Here is a 24,528-nt window from a genome sequence, read left to right as displayed (position 1 = left end):
GTTGATCTAGGTTTTGTTTTGATTTGTTTAGAAAGTGTAGAAATATGCTTTCACTAGCTGTCATTACTAGGGCTCTGGCAAGAGAGTATGGGAGACAGAGTAGTAAAGTATTTTATTAATCTTCTGATACAGAACTGAGGCAGAACTAATCAGTGAAACCAAAAGGTTGATTTGGTCAGAGCTTATGAATGGAGAAGGTGGTGGGGCTACCATATTTTTCCATGGAATTTTTAGAGAGCTAAAGTCATCCTAAACCTAGACCTCCATGGAGAGATGGACTTGTGGGTAGAGTCAAGATACCTAAATTATGATGAAGTCCCAGAATCTATCAGAAAACCAAGGCTTATCATCTACATCCACCTCCAATATTATGCTTTCCACCCCACTCTTGCACAAAAACAAATAAACAATAAAGAAAAAATAAAGCTAATATATAAAGGTTTCTTTTTTTAAAATCACAATAATAGATTTTTTAAAGGAGTCTTTATTTCAAGCCTGTCGAGATAAACTGAGTCCCAGGCCCCTGACTACAAAAGAAACCTAATACTTTGGACTGAAAGAAATGTAACTAGTGATCTAGAATGCTCTCTGTCTTGCTGCCTTAAAGGGAGTGCTCAGTTGAACATCATGGGATCTTTAGTCACTTAACCATTCTGGGCCTCAATATCCTCTTTTTGGAAAAGTGAATTGTTGGACTAGATGATGTCTGGAATACCTTCCAGCTCTCAATCTATACTGCAGCATGCCTCAGCTCCATTATCTTCTCACTGCTCAGGCCAAGGGTCCCTGGGGACTAGCTCTTCTGACCATATATAATATTATCTAAAAAGGCATGTGATGTCTTTGTTATTCACATGGACACAGTGAAAAATGTTCAGGGCTGCCCAGTCCCTCTTTCCAGAGAGATGCTCTGGTTTAAGGAAGATAATCCATACTGTCTATCCACAATCCATGTTTACCACTTGAAACATTCAAATAGACCAAGAACAGCCAAGAAACACAATGAGGGAAAGTAAAGCAGCTTCTTTCACCCCAGAGACAGCCCACTCCCTCTCAGCAGGCTTTTTATAACCTCTAGGATTTGCCTCCAGGAACTCAACAGAAGGAGGGATCTTATTAAACCCTGCTCAGGAAATTCAAATACAGACATTCAAAGGCAACTAGAATTTAGATTATTGGCTCTTTGACTCTCCTCTGTCCCAACCTGAGCAAAGGTCAGAAGACCCTGTTTAACTACATTCTATGCAATCAATATTTGGCTAATTTCTTCACTCTCCCTGGTCTCTTCTAGAGAAGCCTGGGGTTCAGGTCTGTTAACACAGATGCCCAGCTGGAGGCAAGAGCTAGAAACCTAGGATTTGCTTATTTAATGCCTGACTTGTTCATCCCTCTAAAAACATCACCTCATGATGTCCCCATTGATCCCGCCAGAGTGAAGCATTCATAGCTGAGGCTTTTGTGGACTGTGAAATTAAATGAGCAGTTTAGTGACAAAGCAAACAGAATTAATCAGTGGAGGAAAACTAACATCAGGGAGCATGTGGCAATGTGGACACATCCAAAGGATGCTCAGTGTTTCTTTTGCCACAGCTACTACACTTATTGGAGATAATGGCACTAATGAGTTACTCTAAAAAAGGCATGAGCAAGTGTACTAGGGTCCAGACACCAACTGGGAAGACATGTTGGAAGCAAACTTCATTCAACTGTGAATTTAGCCCACATGGCTAAGCCAGGCAAAGGGATCTAGAAAAATAGCTATTTAGTTTGGGTAAAGAAACAATGCTTTATATTTATCTGGCATTTTCTTCTTCAGACCACTTTTCAGACAACATTAAATATATTCTTCTAGTCTCAATTCTGGGTAAGCAGCCACAGCTATATGGTAAAGACAGGTTCTGCAGCTATCTGGCTGGAATATCTATTCTGAAATGGCCATTCATGTATAAGCAATGTACATGGATCAGGCTACTTACTGTCTCTCAGGGAAACACAGACTGTTCTCCAACTATGTTTTCCCCCCAAAAGTTTTATGGACCCTCAGAAATATGAAAGAGCCTAAGGGTGAATAAATGTTAAAGAATCAGAGAAGGTGCCCCCAGCCCTTGTCCTGGGTCCTCACTGATGAAAACTTTGGGAAGTAATGATGTCTCTCTTTATAAGGGACTGCATTGTTGAAACAATGTTTGGCACCACCAGTAACTTCTTAACAAGGTATGAAATTTTCTCTGACAAGATTAACTCCTTTATAATTTCTGATTTCCTTGATTTACCCTAGTTTATCCTGTTAAGAGGGTGATTGTTTGGGATCTGGAGTCTAGGAAGACTTGAGTTAAAATCCAGCCTCAGACCCTTCTTAGCTTTGTGAGAGTCATTTAACATCTGTCTACCTCATCTTCTTTATCTATAAAATGGGGATAATAATAGCAACTATCTCTCAGGATTTCTGTGAGTTTAAAATAAGATAATGCTTATAAAGTACTTTGCAAACCTTAAAGTGCATATATAAATGCTAGTTATTGATTGACACTCAGCCCATTCAAAAACTTGAACACTTAGACATGACCCTTAAAAGACATTTGAATATACTGTGGAAAGGAAAACTGAAGCAAGTTTTGAACTTTCTGCCACTCAAGTGGAACAAACAACAGTTGCAATGCTAGAGAGAAGATATTGATAAGGATGACATTTGGTGGGGGGAGGGGCTTCTGGGAGTAACAGTTAGGATCCTGACTGGCTCTCTCTTCCTGGCCCTCAGACTGAAAGGAGCCTCTCTCCCTGTATCGGGATAGAAGTTGCTCTATTCCTGATTTTCCCAACTATGTGCTCTACCTGGATTCCTGTGATCCTGTCATCAAACAAAAGGATTGAAGGGGAGTGGTTTGAACTGTAAGGCCAGTCTTTGTCAGCTCGAAGAGACAGGCCCAACAGCAATGAAGGTAAGAACTTTTTCTTCCTCTTGCTGTCTATTGCTAAAACTTTGAACTTAAGAAAACTAGCACAGATTAGCATAGACAGGAATAAAAGAAACCCTCCACCAGCCTGCAAGACCTGACCTCAGCTTAAAAGCTGAGAGAGACTCAAACCCAGTCTAGGGAAATCCTGATTCCCTCTTCTCTGATACCTCCCAATCCAAACTTGTTATTAAAATTCATCTTTATTTAAATAACCACAGTCAGATAAGATGAAGACTATCATTTCAGGGGGACATAGAGGGAGCAGAACCTAAGGACAGCCATTCAACCATAAACGGTCCTTATCAGATCCCTGCTGGGCAACCTTGGTTCCTGGGGGAGGCTTGTCCCATAGGGGGGTCCATGCTTACCTGCCCTGGGTATCTTCAACATCAATCATTAGAGAAGACATCCCCTCAGGCTATCATAGTTGGCCCATTTCTCGGGAACCACATTTTTCAAAGATATCCTCTTGGCAGGGGGTATCTTCCTTCTTTTACCTTATGGGCAGCCATATTCCCTCTCTCCCTTCAACCACTCCACTCCCTGTTACAAAACTTTCCTTTACCCCCTGTCCCTCTTCAATATCCCGTGTACTCCTTCCAATCCATTTAAATATTACAATATATAGACTCAGTTTCCTAGAGGGAAGTCTAAAGAGCCATGTGGCATCTTCAAGGTACAATATGCTCCAGAAAACCATGTGTAGTAGAGGAGTTCCTGGACCATTGGAGAAATTCTTAGGCCAAGTTTTAACGACCCAGCAGAGGAAATCCTGGCAAAGCAGGAATGAAGCTAAGGAACAGTAGGAGATGGAGTCACAGTGTAGAGATACAAATCTAGACATTGTCTTTTCCCTGATACTATGAGTTATGTGGATTGTGTAGGTCTGACTGTCTATATAGATCATGAGCACTTTTAGTATCCTAAGATGACTATGTATGTCCCTGGGAAAGGTTCATTCTTACTAGAGGGGAGGGTTCTTGACTCAAATTCCTAATCACTTCCTTTTTGCTATGGAAGGAGAGTTCTAACCCTAGGGTGGTCTTATAAGTATAGAAAACTATGCAGGCACTTGAGGAGGTAGAGGCTCATGGAAGAGAAAAGAAGAGTCATCTCAACCCATAGTGGATTCAAGTATCAGTCTTTTGTATTTTTTCAGGTTGAATAAAGGCTGTGTTCTATTTTCTATTTTGTTTACCAAGGTATTACACAGGCACTAGCAATCCTTTTGTTTTGTTTTGGAGAATCAGACATGACTCAAATTCTGATGTTTTCAAGGAAAACCCTGAGTGTGGTCATGAGTGAAAGAGAATGAGTGTACTTAGTATGGATCCATACCACTAAATGAAGCCAATACATATAAAGCCAGAGCTTTGATGCTACACTAGTCATAATTCACTCACTAAGTACCTTTTATGTTCCAGGCACTGTACTAAGAGGTGGGCATACAAAAAAAGGCAAAAAAACAACCCTTGCTCTCAAGGATTTCATGGTCTGGGCTATGGTTTGCAACCTACAGTCATAGTTTACAAACTATGGTTTATAATCAATTGTAGGACTATATATCATATCTTCATGTGTGAAAATATAACAATCTGTCTGAAGGTTGTCCTTCTTTTATTCCTTCATGGTCAGCTGTTAGAGAAATAAGAAGGGAACATGGCCTTTGAAAAGTTATCTGCAAGGCATTGTTGGGGTTCCAATTTAGTCCCTTATTTAGAAGGTTGACCTGCAATAGTTCTACAAGAACAGTCAAGGGAAATCTTGGTGTGAGATGAATTTGTCACTTTGAAATCCTGAAAACAAACTAAGACTTTATTTGCTTCCCTAATTTAGAATTTTAAAGAGATGACTACCATCTTTTTTCTCCCTAGGTCTTCCCCTACTCTCCTTCTCATCTGCCACCTCCAACTCTTTGAAAGTCAGATATTTCTTTCATTTAGCTTATCTACTTCAACACTGAGGTTTGCATTAGTTGATTTGTCAATGAATAACTTTTCATTTTTCCTCTGCCATCTGGCAGCATTATCACTCTAATGAATTGCCCTGGGTTGCACTTTTTTATTTTTTCTAATGTGACTTTTAGTTGAATTGTGCAGAATTCATAAATGGGGAATGCAGAATGATGCAATTATACTCAACAAAAGTGTTGAAGCTGCCAGAGAAGATGGTGACTTGGCTATGTCTCTCAAAAAGGTACTTGATTATTTTTGGAAGAAGGATTTCACATGAACACTTACATCATCTCAGTCATTTTTTATGTTTGAACCCTTCATTTCCCCCAATTCTTTGCATTTAAAATTTTGAAATAGCAAAATTATTTGTTTCCAGACTTCTAATAGAAATCTTTTCTTCATAATACTTTTCAGGATGAAAAGGAAATGTGGCATTTCAGGGTGACTGTTTTATGCTATGCCTAGAACTTTGGTTTCATCATTTCCTCTTAGACCATCCTCAGGGTGGTTCTTGGGATATAAATCTGAGAACAAAAATGTCTGTGGCTGATTAGCAGAGTTGAGTTAGAGAATGAGCTAAAGGAACCAAGGTCACAGATCCTGTCGCTGAAAAGGGCGAATTAACTTCCTTCTATTCAGTGGCCCTAGTTTGCACCCCTAATTCTTTCCAACTACCCTGAAAATAAAGTGGTGCCATTGCTTATGAGTAAGAATATGTGGACACATTATTGTAAGTCATTCCTTCAACTAGAAAGCAACCTAAACTCTACATTCATCTGATAGTAAGTAGATCAGAAACTTGAATCCCAAGTATGTAGGATAATATTCTAGATAACTATTCATAATAGCTCAGGACCATGGAAGAAGTCCTGCTAGAAGCTTATTGCAAGGTTAAGGAAATCAGGCCTCAGCAATAAGACCAGAAAGAAATGATGTCTCCATAGAGCAGGAATCCTTAATTTTTTGTATCATGGAACCCATTAGCCATCTGGTAACACTATGGACCCCTTCTGAGATTAGTGTTTTTAAATGCATAAAATATATAGGATTAGAAAAGAACTGATAGTATTTGAATATAGTTATTAAGAAAAACTTTAATTCATGGATCCCAGGTTAAGGACCCTTGCTGTATAGAGCAAACTAAGGAAAATCATAGTTCCTTCTTCTCTCAAGAAAGGTTCATCTCCACACTCCCATAAACCAAGAAAGAAAAGAGAAGACCCAGCAACTCACCAGGTGTTGCACTGGACACAGTTGGCCACTGCTGATCTGGTCCTCCTGGCCCTGCCCTCAAGATGCCTGCTTCTTCCAGGTGCACTGAGCTGAGGAAATACACACATACATACACATATAGCATTTAGATACTTACTTCAAGATCTTCCTCTACATTTAGAGGTCTTTCCAAAGCCATCACAGCTAATGTATTCTCCTCATGCTCCAGTTAAAACAATTGTCCTGCAACTACTCTGCATAATATTATAATAATTCTATCATATCATCTTTCAAAATCATAAATTCTGCTTTATCTACTTCTTTTCACAAGATCTTTGCCAAAGCCATTCATAGAATAAAAAATTACCTTTGCAGAAATTTGTGTTTTCATTAATGCCATGTAGCACATTTATCCTATTAAAAATAAAATGCTAGACCTGACCATGATGGTCCATGCCTATAATCCTAGCTGCTGAGGAGATGGAGGCTGGTGTATCCATTGAGCTCAAGATTTTCAGATGTAATAATTTATGCTGATAGGGAATCCACATTGAGTGCAGCATTAATATGATGAATGGGTGGGCTGATGCAGCCACTAGTTTGCCCAAGGAGGGAGGGATGAACTGAGTTAGTTCAGAAACAGAACAAGTCAAAGTTCCTATGAGTCCTAGTACTGCCAGTCTGAGTAAGAGAGACTCAATCTTAAAACCCAAATAGATGAAAAGTGAAAAAAAAAAGACATCAGAGTATTAATGCCACTCTAATGGCTTCATTTTAATATAGACAAGGAAAATGTCTTCATATAGTCCCAGGCTTCTCTCAGCATGTTTCCCCCACCTATGGTTCTATAAAGAATAATGAATTTTGTTAATATAACTATTTCCATGTCCCTGTGGAATTGTGCTAGTTCAGTTACCAAATCAGCTTTTACCTGGACCATCTGGTTTTCCCCTTTTACATATGATATATGCACATGCCACCTTCCCTTTTTGCCATTCTGTGGAGCTGTTTTTGCTACACTTATGGCAACCCAGGACCCAACTCTCTTAATTCCTAATCCAGAAGAGCAGAAAACAAGAAAAAAGCAATAATCCAAAGGACAAAAAGAACCTGGATCAAAAGTATTTCCAGTCTCCAGTCAGTAGCTAAATGGTGGCAGATATATATCTATATCTATCTATCTATCTATATCTATATCTATATATGCATATATATGTATATATATATGTATATATATATATATATATAGAGAGAGAGAGAGAGAGAAGCTAACAAATGACAAAGATTTTTCTGAAGTGTCTAGATTCAAATGTACTATACTCTTAGGGCTCAGTGCCTAAAGTAATAAAAAAAAGTTTTATAAAATCTGAAATCAAAATTCCTTCCTCACTCTCATCATTACAAATCACTTGGAAATATTCCCCACTTTTCCATGTTATATCCCACAATATCAGCATCTCTTCCTTGCTCCAAATATCACTAGCCTTCAAGAATAACTAGAAGATCTCCAGTGACACATACTATAGATGCTTATGCCTAATTTGATGATGGTAAGTCTAAACTTGTCCTCTGCTAAATCCTCCCAAGAAATTATGGTAAGGGGGCATCTAAGTGGCTCAGTGGATAGAGGGTCAGGCCCAGAGATAGGAGGTCCTAGGTTCAGATCTGGCCTCAGACTCTTTCTAACTATATGACCTAGGCAAGTTACTTAACCCCAATTGCCTAGCTTTTACCAATCTTCTTTCTTAGAGCTTATATTTAATATAGGTTTTTTAAAAGAAGAAATTATGCTAAGGCTAGATTTGGCCTAGGACAATTTTTAACATAAAATTATTTTTGTATGTATTTAACAGACTTCAAAACATTGTGATCCACAAAAAGCACCAAAAAGAAGATCTTATATGAAATTGGTAAATGCTATATTAAGTTTAACATAGTATTAGCAAAACTACCCTGACTATCTGTGTCCCCTTTGAAATTTTCTCCTGCTCTCTTCTGTGAATTTTAAAAACATTTCATTGATATTTTTCTCTTTTTTCTGTATTTGTGTTACCCCCAAATGCCTTCCCTACTCCCAAATACCCTGCCTTATAAAATTTTAGTTAATTAAAACAAATCAACACATCAGCCACATCTGAATGACTCATTATGCACCTCAAAACCATCATCTCTTTTCCAGGATAACTTCCAGAAAAGAATATATACAATTCTTTCAAGATGGAAGGTCCAAGAGGTCAGGTACCCATTTGAAAATGACCTCATTTAGAGGTCACAACTCCAATGCGCATTCAGCACAGAATTCAATAAAGAATCAGTGGAAACTCTTAAGATAATCTTTCTTCAACTTCTTTTTAACTTTCTATAATACACAGCAACATTTCTAAATTTAAATTTTGAATCAGATTACATTTAACTTTATTACTTGAGAAGGAAAGACAGGACTTGGGGTTTCAGTATATTTACATAAATTCTGGTTTCATTATTTTTCTTGCATTCTGTGCCCCTCCAGCTGAAACCTTCAATCTCCTTTTTTTTCCCATACAGTAAAAGGAGGAAAATTCCATAGGAGGCTTTGCACATTTCCTACATTGCTTTACCCAAACCTAGCTACAGTGGGAAAACATTTTTGTGGGTCTCCAAAAAAATGGAGAGAAATCTTTCTGCTCTGCAGTGTTCTGGAGTCCACAGCAAGTTTCCAGCCATCTTTTCATTTCAGTCTCAGAATGCTTTCTGTCTGATACTGTCCTCATCCATCTAGGCCTCTGACTGCAATCTGGCCCTAATTGGCTCTGTGGACCGAAAAAAACACAGCTTCTTTTGACCAAAGAAGGAGGCTCACAACATATTGAATTAATTGGAGCCCCAAATATTTAACGTTTTAAATGGACTCTAACACAAGTTTGCATTAATTTGACAATATCGCACAATGTGTAGAGTGATTAATATTAGTTTTCACTTCAAAGGGAAACTCATTTTGGTTGATGAAACTCAGTGAGCAGGCATTTTATGGGGATGTTGTCAAGTTTGTGTGTTGGGGACTTTTACAGATCTGGGAGAACAAAGGACTGCTTAAAGATGATGTCTTTTTCTAACCAGTGGTGATTGATTTCATAGCCTTCTGGGTTTGGAAGTACTTTCAATTTCAATGAATTTTTAACATTCCCACTGCACTGATACCAGGTCTGCTCTGAGAATGATGCTAATTAATTACTGTCAAGAAGACAAAGTAGGAAGAACGAAATTATGTTTAATTTAGGTTCTAAAGAGGTGCTCTTATTCTAAGATAAAGTCTGATCCAGATGAATTTGGGGCCTCAGACACTCTACAATGGCTCTTGGCCCAGCTCAGTCCCAAAGTATTCCTGCTTTCTACTGAATACTTCTGGAGAGATGGCAAACATATGGAAGTATCCATTTTATCAATAACAATGGCTTCTTGTAGGGATAAGGAGGTTGGCAATTAAATGATCAGTCAACAATGGTCCATCTATGATGGAAATAAAGGGTGAATAATATCATCACATACACAATATAATGTTCCTGGGTCTAAGAGCTTTAGTGCAATTATAACTTGGGAGGGTGAAGCAACAAAGGAAAACAGAGGTCAAAGATGAGGGAGGGCTAAAAAATATTGTTCTCTAGGAGAATGGACTATGAAGTTTTTCTCCCCCTCACTCCCGAGGAGAGATTGATAAACCTTGATTTATTGCTATGGTAGGCAATCCTCTACAGATTAGTTTTAAGATTAACTGGAGGTTGGAATACACAGATTCTAAGGATCAGAAGGCCATGGCATCATTTTTAAAAGTTTGTTCATAATGTATAGTGATGTGTTTCTCACTCAGGGGAACTCTTCTAAGGGAAAGGGAATACTTTGAGATCCTATAATGTGTTTTCTCATGAGCTAGCTCTTGACAAGAACCCCGCCTTGATTTTTATGTTGGTGATAGGTCAGAATAAGAGGGGAAGAAGATTTTTGCATTTCTATAACAAGGCAATTGAGGTAATCCAGGCCATGCAGAGCCATTTTTGATTTGACAGTAATGAATTAGAATAGATTTCACCTGAAGGTGGGAGAGAGAATACATACCTGTGCATTCCTGCTCTCAGAGAGGCAGAATAACGCCAGTCAGGGTTGGGTTGTTTTGGCTGCAAAAACAAAAGAGAAATGTTTCTGTTACTTTGGCAAAATAAAAAATAAATAAAAAAATAAAAATATATATATATATATATATATATATATGAAAGAATCACATGTTCCTAGCTAAGCAGCAGTTTGGTAATATTTTCCAGAACACTTCTTAGTATCTTAAGTAGAAAAACGCTTGGAGGCTACCTGGTGAGTTATTTCATTTGCATCTATCAGACTAAGCCACTATCCAAACCACACCCTCAGCAGAAAGTTAAACTGGCCCCTCGGTAATTAAGACCCCAAGGGTCAAATGCCAAGTAAAGCTAGGAGAGCAATCTATAGGTGAGAATCTTCACCTGAGAATGAATTCATTATAATTCATCATTATAAAACAGTAAGGCTCTCTGCCAAAATGTTTTCCCTCTCCCTATCCCTCTATGAAAACATATCCATACCAGACCTCCACAGGATACAATGAAGGCAGGGGCAGTAAGTGCGCTGCAGTCTGGCTGGACTGCAGAGCACTGAAATCCACCATTAGCCTTGCAGACTGCAGCAGCAGGTTTCACAGAGAGTGGATTTGCTCAGTTATAAATAACATCAGCATCTGATACAACCTCAGTTGCTGATTAAAACATAGTACCAATAAGAGTGAAACATAAACCATTAATGGATGACTAGAGAGCTTTGCCTTGCTCTGCTTGATAATCCTTCCCATCAAAGAATATTTGCTCAGTCCTATTCTCTCTCACCTCTTCACTAAGCTACTCCTCATTAAATTGCTATGGCTAAGATCTAATGGAGAGTAGTTTAACTCCAGGGAAAATGTTTCTTATTAATAAAAGGCTGGTGCTGGACAATGGACAAAGGACTTGTTTTTCTCATCTTCAGAAACCTGAAATCCTAAGTGGAAGGGATAAGTCTACCATTTGGTTACATAAGGGTTTTATCTTGAGAATTACAGGCTGATTAGAAGCAGCTCAGAAAACATGGAGAGCCAAGCTCAGCCTTTTATCATCAGCCCTCTTACTGTGCCAGAGACAAACCAGAATAATAGGATCATAACAAAGTCATGGACAAAAAGATAGAAGTGTTATCTTCAGGTATGGCTATCACTGACCTTATAATTTAGCATCTCCCTTTTTTATAGCTTATCATAATTAATAGGCACTGAGCTATCATAACAGAAGATGGCATTAATAAAAATATTTCATTTTCCTAGAGTTAAGAGAGATATTGATTAAATTCAAGAGACTCCAAATATTTCATCAACATTTATCTGTAAGGTTTGCCAGGGAGGGAAAGATAATGATTCCAATCTCTAGACAGAAAGTGGAAAACCCAAAAGCAAATCAGCAATTCCACCATAGTTACCATCTCACAGCACAGCTAGTGCTATAACTCTGGTGTCTTCCCATCCAAGGTCCACCAATGTCATCTGTCCTCTCAGCCAACTAGTTCTGGAACCATTACAATCTGCAAATGGCCTCGTCTTTATCTCGTGGATTTTGGAAATATGACAATTAAAATTCCCATGTAGCTTGCATTTGAGTACTGTGCAGAACAAATAAAGAACCCTACATTTTCTGTCAGTGATATCACTGAGAGCTAAGGATAAAATGTTTATAAAGCATTTTAAAAATCTGAAAGTGTGACCAAAATACCTCCTATTAATCATTATCATCCTTGTCTTACTCCTCCCCATCAGCAGTACTTGTGTTAGCTTGTCAGCTGTGGGAGCTTTCCTTCCAAAAAGATTCTGACATCTGCTAAGTAAATGCTGCCAATTTCTCCAAGATTGGGTACCACATTTGTGATGAAAATTGCTGTAACTCTTTTTCTTGGGTTGGAGACATCAACCCCATTGCTGAAGAATTCAATTTTAGCAGACCCGTTTATATCAAATGCACGTGAATACTCAGCCTACCCCCAAATCATGTTTACTCAATGACCCATATTTTATGGTGACTTTTTAGATACATTTTCCCCAAATCTTTCAGCCACAAGCTGTTCTCCAGACCTTCATTCACTTTCTGAGATCATAGTGAAGAAGAAACTCCTGGCAGTAAGCTAGCCTGAAGAAGCACAATTCTAGCTGGTATGTAATAAATTCTTTTTTCAAAAACCAACTTACCCACTAATTGATCTAATTTTAGTACATTAGAGAAATGTAAAGGAAAAAAACCCAGAAAATACATGGGTTCCACCCAGACCTAGACCATATCTGGATGGTGTGTAAAATTCTATATCCATTTCTGAGTGTCATATTTTAGGAAAGACATTTATAAGCTGGGGTGACTACAGAAGAGGAAAATTTAAATAAGAAGATTCAAATCATGTCATATGGAGATAATCTAAAAGTCATGAAAATATTCAGTCAGAAAAAGAGAAAGTTTGAGAAGTTGGCGGGACACAAATAGTATGTTGATAGCTGAAAGAACAAGATTTGTTTTGCTGGGACTCGGGACAAAACTAGAGGCAATGGTTGGAAATTACAGAAAGGTAGGATTTGTTGTTGTTGTTCGATAAGTGAAAACTTCCTAACAAATGGAAATAATGATAAAAATCAATTGATTCATCATGGAAAGTCTTCAACAACATGCTGGATAACCAACTATCAAGAAGGCTAGAGGGTCATATTTCAGGGATGGACCTATGACCTATGACCTTCCAACTCTGATGTCTGTGACTACAACCTTGAAATCAAACTCCAAAGTTATTTTTGTCAACAGGTGATATTCTTCTTATAACAGTTCTAGCCAGGCTTTCAACTGAGCAATTAGACCATTGACTCCTAACCTGTGCCCACTGTGCTCCTGGTGGATTGAAATTTCAATGGGTCCATCTCATTAATTATTCTGTAGGATGAAAAAAGAAATGCCTCACACACCCATATATATTATTATTTTTCAAACTCATCTGACTTCTAAAAGAACTCATAAGAGAAATTTATAACAAACTGAATTCATAGCAGATTTCTACATTGCCCATTTATTCAATCAATGAACACTAATAGTATAATTACCTATCATGTGGGAATCTATATATTATTTTATGTTTAAAGGAGTCATTGTACTCAAAATGGTTGGTAACCATTGTGCTAGGAGAACAATTTAGTTCTGGTCCTGTATTGCTAACTCCTAAATGAATTTTAATTTTTTTAAACAAAACAAAATCTGGTCTCCTGCTCTAGGAAATCATGCTTCTTCAGATGAACAACATCATGCCACTAACCAGCTCTAGAACATTGATCTGTGTGACTCATTTAATATATGGGGAGATTGTGATCTCAATTGTGGTTTTTCTCAGAAAATGTGAAATAACCAAAAATTTTAACATTCCTTTTCTTTGCTAAGCTATCCCTCAGCTCATGAAAGCTTTTAACTATTTGAGATGGAGAAGTGATTGTGCCATTGATTGGCATATATCAGTTCATTCAGAAATATGCAGAGTTACTCTGAATAATGCACACTGGCCTTATCATGCAAGTGCAAGTTCATGTTAAAGCAATAAATAAAGACATTCTGACAGACCAAACTATATACAGCATTTCTATTTGATTTCTAATGGGACTTTACTAATAATTGTAGGAGCCAGGAGATTTCTTTTGTAGATTTCATAAAGGAATATCTTATTATAAAATGTCTACACCCAAAATGCATGAAACTCACCCTATTCATAGTGCTAAAACAGATTGGTCTTTTGGTTGATTGAAATGAGGTGTTAATAAATATGAGAATTCTGTGTGGAATTCATCCCTCTACAAATAGTCATTGTATCTCTAATATTCAGGAAATTAAAAAATTAAATTAATAGGCAAATGTGACTTTAAAATATATCTAATGAGTTGAGCCCACAGGAAACTGCTAGGTCTGCTTAATGTGAGACATGAAGCCTGCCAGCACAGCAGTTACCCTCTCACTCACCATTTCCCCTCCCTAGAGCCTAGAGTCCTGACCCTGCAGAGCCAAAAACTGCTGCTTCTAGCCCAGAGAAACATTTCTTTTCACCTTTCAATGTCATGGAGTTTTGTTCTTTTTTTTCTCCCACAGGTTCAAAACCTTGAAGATAAACTTACGGTTTTCACAGGCTTGATAAATTAAAAACCTCAGGAAAGAAGCACCTTGGTTTTTTATATTTTATATCCTGGATATGTGTGTGCACACATCTGTGTAGGTACACACATGTACACACATGCTGTAGATGGATATACTCATATATATTACATCTATATAGGCACTTCTACATATGCAGGTGCGCATGTATGTTATATATGCATGAGTTGATATGATAAGTGATTCCCATTTTTATTAAAGGAAGCTTGAAGTTTGCAGGGGAACTTATTCACAGACATAAATTCCTACCAATTTTAGTGATAACTCTGGAATTGACCACATGAATTCTGAGTTGCTTGTGTATATAGAGTTCTATCAGTGACTAAACAAAATGATGACCAACCAAAGCAAAACCCTAACTTGGTTACTTGTTCAAGAAGTCTCTGTACCAATAGACAATTGCTTATGCACCAGAATGTGTCTCTGCGGAGCATCCTGAATGAAACCAGATGTCCATTTAATAAATCGTGCCTTTCTTTGAAGGGAGAGCAGGTCAATGACATGTAAACCATAGGAAGCAGATTTTTCCTCCACAATCATATATGAGCATGGAAAGCAAAATTAGGGACAGGGCAGTTAGGATTTAGTTCGATAGTGCCTAGAAAGTTCTATCAGGGCTACTAGAAGACATTCTTCCATTCGCAAATGAGGGAAAATATGCTTTTTCTCTGAGGTACTACAAATGGCCAAAAGGAGGCCTCATTATCTCTGAATCATAAGGAAGCAAAATACCAGATAGAAATTTAAAATAATAAACCCCACCTGATCCATTTGATCACAGGGTCCCTATGCAATTTTTAAAAAACCCTTAATTTTCATCTTAGAATCAATAGTGTTAGTCTTCCTGTACTGGGTGAATTAAACTTATGACCTTTCAGTGGATACTCTTACCACCATGTTTGTAGATTTATGTTGAATAAATTATGCCACCAGTGTACAAAAGAATCCTCTTTTGGCCAAAAAAAGTTAGTGCAGCTCTTAGGCTTATCCCCCCAAGTTTTGCTTATTCACTGGGAGTCTCATTCCTATTTCACATGTTGGGTAATAGATTGAAGTCGTTTCCATAAACCAAAGGTGCCTAGAAATTACACATCTTTTTCACTGATAATAATAATAATTAACAATAGTATTTATATAGTGCTTTAAGTTTTGTCTTCTTATTTCATTTGTTATCTCATCTGAACCTCATAAGAACCCTGGGAAGTAGTTGCTATTATTCTTTCAATTTTTTTAAACCCTTACCTTCCATCTTAGAATGAATACTATGTATTGGTTCCAAGGCAGAAGAGCAGTAAGAGCTAGGCAATGGGAGTTAAGTGGCTTGCCCAGGGTCACACAGCTAGGTGTGTATGAGGCCAGATTTAAACCTAGGACATCTTATCTCTAGGCCTTGCTCTCAATATATTGAGCTACCCAGCTATTCTTCTTATTTCGTAGATGAGGAAACTGAAGCAGACAGAGGTTAAATGACTTGCCAAGGGTCATACAGCTAGTATCTGAGAAAAGATCTAACCTCGGCTCCATGGATTGAAAGCCAAGTCTAGAGATAGCAGGTCCTAGATTTAAATTTGGTACCAGACACTTCCTAGTTGTGTGACCCTGGGCAAGTCAAATTAACTCTCCTTGCCTAACCCCTACTACTCTTCTGCCTTGGAACCAATGCACAGTATTGATCCTAAGATGGAAGATAAGGGTTTTAATAAAAGATAAAGAGCTGATCTGGGTCCTTCTTGGCTTTGAGTCCACTGTATCCACTAAGTCACCCATCTGCTTAATCCGTGGTGTGAGCCCCTTCCTGGACCTCAATTGCTAGAACCCTGCCAAGAATACACTATTCTTCAACTTCAAGACTTTTAAGAGATTGCTCTCAAAATTAAGTGAGTTTGTTATTTCATTTCTCTCTGCAATCATGCTATGACACACCCACTCATTGTGCTGGTGCTCCAGTAGCATCTGAACAACTAGAGGGTTAGGGCCCTTTCACTTCCTGAGGAGCCTCTGGTAGGAATTTCTCTTCACCTCTAATGCTGCACTTGCCTGGTCAAAATGCATGAGGAAGCATTTTATGGTGGGAGTTTGTATTGACTTGAGGTTTATGCAGGGAGCAACTCATTTCATAGTGAGGCAGAAACACTTTGAATTTCACACTGCCCAGGTTCTGAACAGCAAGAAGGAGAGCAGTGGAGTTGTCCCTTTTATAATACTGCATCCATGTACCAATAGGATGGGCTGTAACCCTCTTGCTTAATACAGAAAATGTGCTTATTCACCACATGCAACAGCTCTTTGCCCAATGAATTCATGCAAATCTGTTAAGCAAATTATTGCAGTGACCACATTCAGGACTAAGCACTTTTTAATAACCTGACGTCTTTCTTCACAAAAGCTGTGATCTTAGGGATTCTAGGAAGTCTTTGATTTATCTTGCCTTCTTAAACTGCAGTCAGTCTCCCATTCCTGCTCAGCCCAGACTGACACAGGGCGCTCATGATAAACCTGTCTGCAGTCTGCATAGGGACCACATGCCTTGAAATTGATCATTGACTTGTTATAAGTCTGCATGTAAACTACCTGAAGATGATTAAGAACATATTGTTCTTGGGGGAGGAAAAAACAATAAATAAAAATAATCAACAATATGGCTTCGACCCAATGGAAGTCTCCACAGAATAAACATTTAGGTGGGGGAAATGATAATGAGTTTCTTTCTGCAATGTCACTGAAAGCTGCCTCAAGTGCTGTGTCTCAGGAGAGAGCAAGTAAATTCTCATCTATGAGATGGCATTTTAGCCTGTGAAATTCAAGATAAAAAATATTCGGAAACCTGAGGGATAAGTACACATTTCCATGAAAAGACCAAGGAGTCAAACTATAGTTCACCTACGTGTGTGAGTATAAATGTGTGTATATATGTGTATATATACATATATATATATATATATAATGTATATGCATATATATTTATAGGAGTCTGTTTACAAATTCACAAACACTTTCCAACATCTACAAAATTTTTCGTGATAGTGCATAAGCTGGCCTTATTCCTACCTAAATCTCAGGACACTTGAACAATATATTTCATACAAATTGAAATCAACTTACATTCAAGCATTTGTCTTCTCTTAGGGCTGAGGTTCTTAACCCTTTTTGAGTCCCAGGACCCTTTGACAGTCTGGGTTTACCCTTATGAACCCATTCTCAGAATGTTTTTAAATGAATAAAATAATACACAGATTAAAAAGCAAACCAATGATATTGATATACAGTTAAGGAAAGATCTTAAAAAAAAAAAAAACAGAGGCCTGTGTTTAAGAATCACTGGTTTGGGGTGAAGTATTTACATTCTAAACCTTCATACCAGTTGCCAGAAACTGAACCAGATCTAGAAACTGAACATTTGTAGAAGGAAAGAATTGTCACTTAACATTATAGGAGATTTTAAAGAAACTCTGGTACTTCTTTCTGATCAAAACCACAGGAATTAAACCACTGTGAATAGGAAAGCTACAGGGTACAGATTATTGCACTGAAGGTAAATGCAATGAAATCCTCTTATACTAAATGTGGAGTGCCTGGCAAAAGAGGTGGGTCAACCTAGATCTAGCTTCATATCTTCCTTTTCAGTTATCCTGATTTCCCTGGACTCACCAAATAAATAGTACTTAATTTCCATATAGTCCATTGTGTCTCCCTCTGAACCTCATTCCCACCACAACCTCTCCACTTTATGCCTGGGCTACTGATTTAATTGGGATAGAATGAAAAGGACTGGATAGAAAGTGAGAGAGGAGGGGCCAAATTCCATTCTGTTTAACTAATCTAAAATAAAATGAATTCCAAATGCATACATCATAAATTTAGAGTTAGAAGTGGCCTTAGAGATAAACTAATTCAACTCCCTCCTTTTCTAAATGTGAAAACTGAGGCCCAACCCACCTTTCCAGGGTTGCACAAATAGTAAGTGGCAAAAGCTGAGAATTAACCTAGGTCATCTGACTCCAAATTCAGGTAATTGGGACACTTCTCTCCAATGTACTTTGTCTGGGTGCCAGGGATAGCAGAGCATGAAAGAAGACACAAGGTCAGAGATAGAAAGAAAAAAGGAAAGGAAAAAAAGCCATTTCAGTATGATATTAAAACATTCAAAACCATTCCAACCTGAGATTGACAGGAGGCCCTAGCAGGTGATGGGAGAGAAGTTTTGCTCTATGTAACATTAATACCCAGGAGCTAGATTTCCAGTAAAACCATGAATCCCTATTGCACTAGCTGTTACTTAATTCAAATACTGAAGGTAAAACTGGAAAATTTTCAATGAATATCCAATCTATAAGCAAGACCAGTCTGCACAGACCAACACCATATCGGCAGAGCTCACAATATAGACAGTTTCTTTCATATGAAAACTCTTAGTGTGAATGACACTGCAGAGACCATTTCTCCTTTGGGCTGCCAATAAATTACTTTGTGTTTTTAACACTATAAAGAGTAATACTAATTTTTAGGCCTTTTTCAATTTTTTTTTGCCAGAACTATCAGTACTTAATAATTTAAAATTTTCTATTTCTATTTCTTTAATAGATCTTAATACAGCTGGAAGAAGAACTAAATGTGGACAAATTAGTAATCAACCACTATCTGCAATAATAAAGAAACAGACTTTTATAAAATTGCAGTCCTAGAGGGGAGTAGGGAGGAAGGAAAGGAGAGAGGGAGTGAGACAGAGGCAGAGAAATGCTCTATGAGACAGAGAGAGAGAGAGAAGTGGGAAAATAAAGATTCTGGATTCAGCAGTAACAGGAAACTTGGGCTAGTAAGGTGTGCCCACAAAGAATTCCAAAATGAATAATATTTATGAAACTCTGAGGACCAGATCTGGCCACAATTCTTGGCAACAACTCTTACAACCTCACCTCATTGGGAGTAATGGACTCATTTTTAAGAATGATCAGATTCTGTGCACTCTGCCCACTTTGACCAGTAAGATGTCTGCTGTCAGTCACCACTGCATGTGGCCCAGGGCCAGTCTGTGCCCCTGTATTGTAAAACATGAATGTGTCACTTCCCGAGCCTGCTGTTAGACAGGCCTTATAGCAATAGGTCTTAGTGAGGGAACCATTCCCTCGAACCTCAATGAAGTGAGGCTGAACTTTCAAACCATGTGGGATCCTTGCATCGATATTGTTGTTAGCTTGCTTGTAGAGTTCTGCAGGACACCTCTCCCGGACCCCGCAGAAGCCCCCACAGCACGAGGTGCCATATGCAGTGTAATGATAGCATTTGATGATAGTCAAAACAATGATTGTCAAAAGGAATATAAATGAAACTGTGCTCAGTGCAATTATAAGGTAAAGCGTTATCTCTGAATAGGTCCGAGTATTTTTAACATGTGTTCTGGTGTCAGGGAGTATTTTTGAAACTCTGTCCACTACAGCAACTGTAATAACTACTGAGGCAGACAGGGATGGCTGTCCATTGTCCCTGACCAGAACTGTCAGATTGAAAGTAGACATACTCTCATCACCCAGTTTCCGAGTAGTCCTTATTTCTCCTGTGTGGAGCTCCACTCTGAAAAGGTCAGGGTCAGAGGCCTGCACTAAGTGGTAGAAAAGCCAAGCATTTTGTCCTGAGTCAGAGTCCATGGCTATTACCTTGGTAACCAAATAGCCAGCAGCAGCTGTTCGAGGAACCATCTCCATGGCCATTGATGAATTGGTTGAGGTAGGGTACAAGATCTGTGGAGTATGGTCATTGGCATCCACTACATATATGTTGGCAGTGACTGTACTGCTCAGTGGAGGGCTCCCCTTATCCTGAGCCTCCACAATCACATCAAATTCCCTCAGTTTTTCATAATCAAAGGAGCTGACTGCATAGATGTTACCAGTTACCTCATTTATGGACACATATGAAGTGACTGGTAGCCCTTGGATTTCCATCTCCATAAGGGAGTAGGTTACCTCAGCATTCTGGTTGGCATCTAGGTCTGTGGCTTGAACAGTGCATAGCAGTGCCCCTGGGACATTGTTTTCTGGGACATAGACTGAGTATGAAGCTTCCTGAAATTGTGGAGGGTTGTCATTGATATCAGAGATCTCCACCCGGATAGTCTGTTGGGAGGTAAGCTGAGGCATCCCTGCATCAGTGGCTGTCACTGTAATGTTGTAAGCAGCCACTCGCTCTCTGTCTAGTGGACCACTCACCTCCAAGGAATAGGAGTTCCCAAGCCCATTCAGTCGGAAAGGAAGAGAAGGTGGGAGGCTGAGGCTCACCCGCTGGTTGGAGCCAGAGTCCTGGTCATTGACACTCATGAAGGCTACTACTGTGTTGGGCATGGCGTCCTCAGACACTGGGCTATACAGATCAGTGACCACCACCTCAGGGGCATTGTCATTCACATCCACGATGTCCACCAGTACCTTGCAGTGACCCGCCATGGGTACAGGACCTCTATCGGTGGCCTGCACGTAGATCTGATAGGAAGAGGCCTCTTCATAGTCTAGGGCCCCACTCACTCTTACCTCGCCAGTCCCAGAGTTGATGCTGAAGAGTTGTCTCTCCCTTTCAGAAGTGTAGCTGCTGAAGGAGTAAACCAGTTCGCCATTGGAGCCCTCGTCTGGGTCCGATGCATTTAACTTCACCACCAGGGTTCCCGGGGGCGAGTCCTCTCTCAGCTGAACTCGATAAGTAGACTGGTCAAAAGCAGGAGAGTTGTCATTAGTGTCCAAGACATTAACGAAAATCTGTGCTGTGCCTGAGCGCGGTGGGTTGCCCCCGTCCACTGCAGTGAGGACCAAGCGATGCAAGGTAGCCTGCTCTCGGTCTAGGCCCTTACGTAGCACCAACTCCAATACCTTACTATTCTCCTGAAGGGGTTTGAGATCCAAGGCGAAATGCTCGTTGGGGTTCAGTTGATAGCTCTGCACCGAGTTGGTCCCCACGTCTGGGTCCTGCGCGCTCTCGATATGGAAGCGCGTACCCGGAGCAACCGACTCGCTCACCTCCAGCTGGTACTCTGACCGCGGAAAGCGTGGCGAGTTGTCGTTGATGTCCAGTACTTCCACTTCGACCGCACTCACTGCCACGGGGCTGTGGGCCAACACCTCCAAGTGCAGCAGGCAGCGGGGCCGCTGCTCACAAAGTGCCTCCCGGTCCATGCGCTCGTTGACGAAGAGCTTGCCATTCGCTAAGTCCAGCTCCAGGTACCGCGGGCTCGTTGCACCCAGGTGGTTAATGCGCAGGCAGCCCGGCCCCAGGCGCCGCAGCTCTAGCCCCAAAGCACTGGCCAAGTTTCCTACCAGCGAGCCCGGCTCCTGCTCTTCCGGCACAGAATAGCGCATCGGGGAGGCCTCCGGGCTCGGCAGCAGCATCGTCAGCAGTAGCAATAGCAACACTGGGGACTGGAGCACTAGGAGCAGTGAGAGACCCGCAGCCTCCGAGCCACGCCGCGGACCTTCAGGTTCCATAGCCGCCAGCCGCCTAGGCAGCCGCGGAACCCGGCTACTCAAGGAGAAGATGTTCCCAGCCCCGACCCCGCCTCCGCCTCCTCTCCTGTAGCCACCGGCTCCTCTGGGGTTCTTGCAATAGCAGACATCTCTGGCTGCTTCCCGTGCCTCCTGCCGCCGCCCTTACTACGGTATCCGGGCCTCGCCACCGGCAGTGCCACTCCACACCCCGGCCCCGCCCGCGCTGCTTGGGGCCTCTCGGCTTCTCCAGACCAACCTTGCAGTGCCCGGCCGCGGCTCAGCTTCCTGCCGCCGCTACTGCCGCTGCCACCGCCGCTCCAGGGGGAGGGAAGATGAGGAAATAGGAGCAGAGGGGGAGGAGCGCCGAGTGGGCTCAGAACCTATTCAACACCGAGTCGGTGGACAGAGACCTCGACCTGCCCCGCCCAGTCCTCAGCACGGGCTGTACCCAGGCGTGGTTCTCTTCTTTCCCTACAGAACCAGCTCAAAAACAAATGAAACATAAATAGAACGCATTTGGAAAGAAGCCACTCCCATTGTTCCTGTCTCACCGCCACCTTATTCCACTCCCACCCCCATCCCCAACCACCCAAGACTTTTCAGCTGCTTAAAGGGTTCTTTCCAGGGTTGATTTTCTGTAATGGGTGGGAGGAGATGGAAAACACCGCCCAAAATGGGCAATAAACGGGACTCTGGGCTGCAGCACTTGGCGTAAAAGATAGGAAGCTGGCTTTGAATCCCGGTAGATGTGGGACCAAGTCCCATCTCTGACAAGTACTTTAAACCTGGGCAAGTCATTAACCTTCTCAGTGCTCTAAGCAACTCTCTAAGACTAAGTTGCAGATCAGGTATCAGCGAAGTAACATTTCCAATCACTATTCTCACTGGCAATGTCTCAGAATGAGTCTCCAAGTACAATTTATAAAACTTCAACACAAATACAGCAGTCTTCATAAAAATTAAAAAAAAAACACTTATGTAAAGCATTTAAGAAACACTATACAAATGCCTGCAATTACTGTCATACAAAAGGACTAGTGTGGTCTGTACTAAGAAAGCTCTCTGGAATGGTGGTGCAAGGTGAATCGTTCTATTGACCTTTCCTGGAAAGAATCCCAAATACTGCACAATTCTTGACATCTGTGAGGAGAGGGAGAGAGAAAAATAGAATGCTGTAGAGTATGTAGATATATGACTACACATAATAGAGATATATGAGTGTATACAAATATGGAGGGACGGAAGGGGAAAGAGAGGTGTGTGTGTGTGTGAGAGAGAAAGAGAGAGAGAGCGAGACAGACAGACAGAGATAGAGACAGACAGACAGACAGACAGAGAGACAGAGAGAAGAATCTCATTCCCATATCAACTGCCTGATGGACTCTGGCATCTCTCCAGCTGATGCTGAAGTTGATACCTTTCCCAAAGGAGTTAGGCGTAGACCAAATAGTTCACCACTGGAACCCTCAACCTATGTAATACTGAACTCAACATCTCCCTTACTAAATCTTTCCCTTCTCCCAATTTCTCTTTCTGTTCTAAGTGCCATCATCCAGTCACTTAGGCTCAAAGTCTCACTTATATCTGACTCTTCCCTCTTTCTAATCCTCCACATCCAATCAGATGCTAATTCTTAGCAATTTTACTTCCAGACTATCCCTCATGCCTATCCTTTAATTTTCACTCTAGCTGCCAAACAACCTAGTTCAGATCTCACCACTGTCTCTATGTCTATATTAATACCCTTCTCATTTGTATGTTTTCCTTTAGTGTCTTATCTCTTCAAACCACCATGAACAAAACTCTCACAATGATACTCCCAAAGCTTGGGTCTGCTCATTCTGACTCCTTAAAACCTTCAGTGATTCTCTGTTGTCAACAGGCTTTAAACCTTTTCACAATCTGGCTCCAATCTATATTTCCAATCTTATCTTACTATATGTTCCAGCCAAGATGAACAACTATTCAATTTAATTCATATAGCGAACTGATCTACGGTTCCTATATGATTTTTACCTGTGGGTAATAACCTGAGGAGGAGAAGGGTGACTAAGGAAACAGGTGAATAATAAAGACTCAGAGACAACAAGTTAGAAGATATGGGGAGTGGCGCAAACTCCGATATTATTTCCCACTAAGAGCTAATGGGAAATATGAGGAATAAGAAAATATGTGGGGAGTAACAACGCCTTATTGCCTCCTATGGACAAGAGAGTTCTAGCATTAATAGGAAGCATGGGGGAGACAAATAGGTAACATGGCATAGATCTTATAATTGGTTGAATTGACAACAACAAGATCAAAGAGGTGGAGATTAATCCAACTGGCGCTTTGCAAATGAATGAACTCCTAGCCAGGGCAGTGTGGCGGTCAAGGCCCAGCCCATGAATTTGCCCATCCTTTGCTAGTCCTTTGGACTGTCCCTTTCCATACAATGAACATCAAGTGATATGACCATGCGTTTGGTAAATGAATATACAGGCTACAATATCAATACATCAATCATACTTCCAAGATGCTAAGATGTCTGGTGTGCTACCAATCAACTCAACCAACAGCTGACAAAATCCAATGACATTTTGTTCAGCTCTGTTATTTCCTTTCCATATATTAAAAGCAGCCTTTCATATATGGAAGGTATTCCTTATTCACTTTTACCTTTCAGAACCCCTCTCTCCATTCTTTAAAAAAA

At 40.2% G+C, this 24,528-nt stretch overlaps 1 protein-coding gene across 26 annotated transcripts in view; it reads right to left on the bottom strand.

Annotated features, from left to right (window-relative positions):
- Nucleotides 1–24,528, bottom strand: part of LOC100026963 (protocadherin alpha-C2) — a 275,774-nt gene that overhangs the window by 29,239 nt on the left and 222,007 nt on the right. For 24 of the 26 annotated variants that reach the window (XM_007473771.3, XM_056811422.1, XM_056811414.1 and 21 more), the window contains exons 2-3: nucleotides 10,214–10,272; nucleotides 6,146–6,234 (exon numbers count right to left, since the gene is read on the bottom strand). In XM_007473771.3, the coding sequence (XP_007473833.1) occupies nucleotides 6,146–6,234; nucleotides 10,214–10,272 (148 nt within the window). Of the gene's footprint in view, nucleotides 1–6,145; nucleotides 6,235–10,213; nucleotides 10,273–19,283; nucleotides 22,676–24,528 lie in introns of those variants that run through there. The other 2 variants (XM_056811412.1, XM_001377369.3) reach the window with 2 other exon arrangements.

This window comes from Monodelphis domestica, chromosome 1 (genome assembly GCF_027887165.1).
Source record: "Monodelphis domestica isolate mMonDom1 chromosome 1, mMonDom1.pri, whole genome shotgun sequence".
NCBI lineage: Eukaryota > Metazoa > Chordata > Mammalia > Didelphimorphia > Didelphidae > Monodelphis > Monodelphis domestica.
This window is presented reverse-complemented; position numbering and strand designations above follow the sequence as displayed.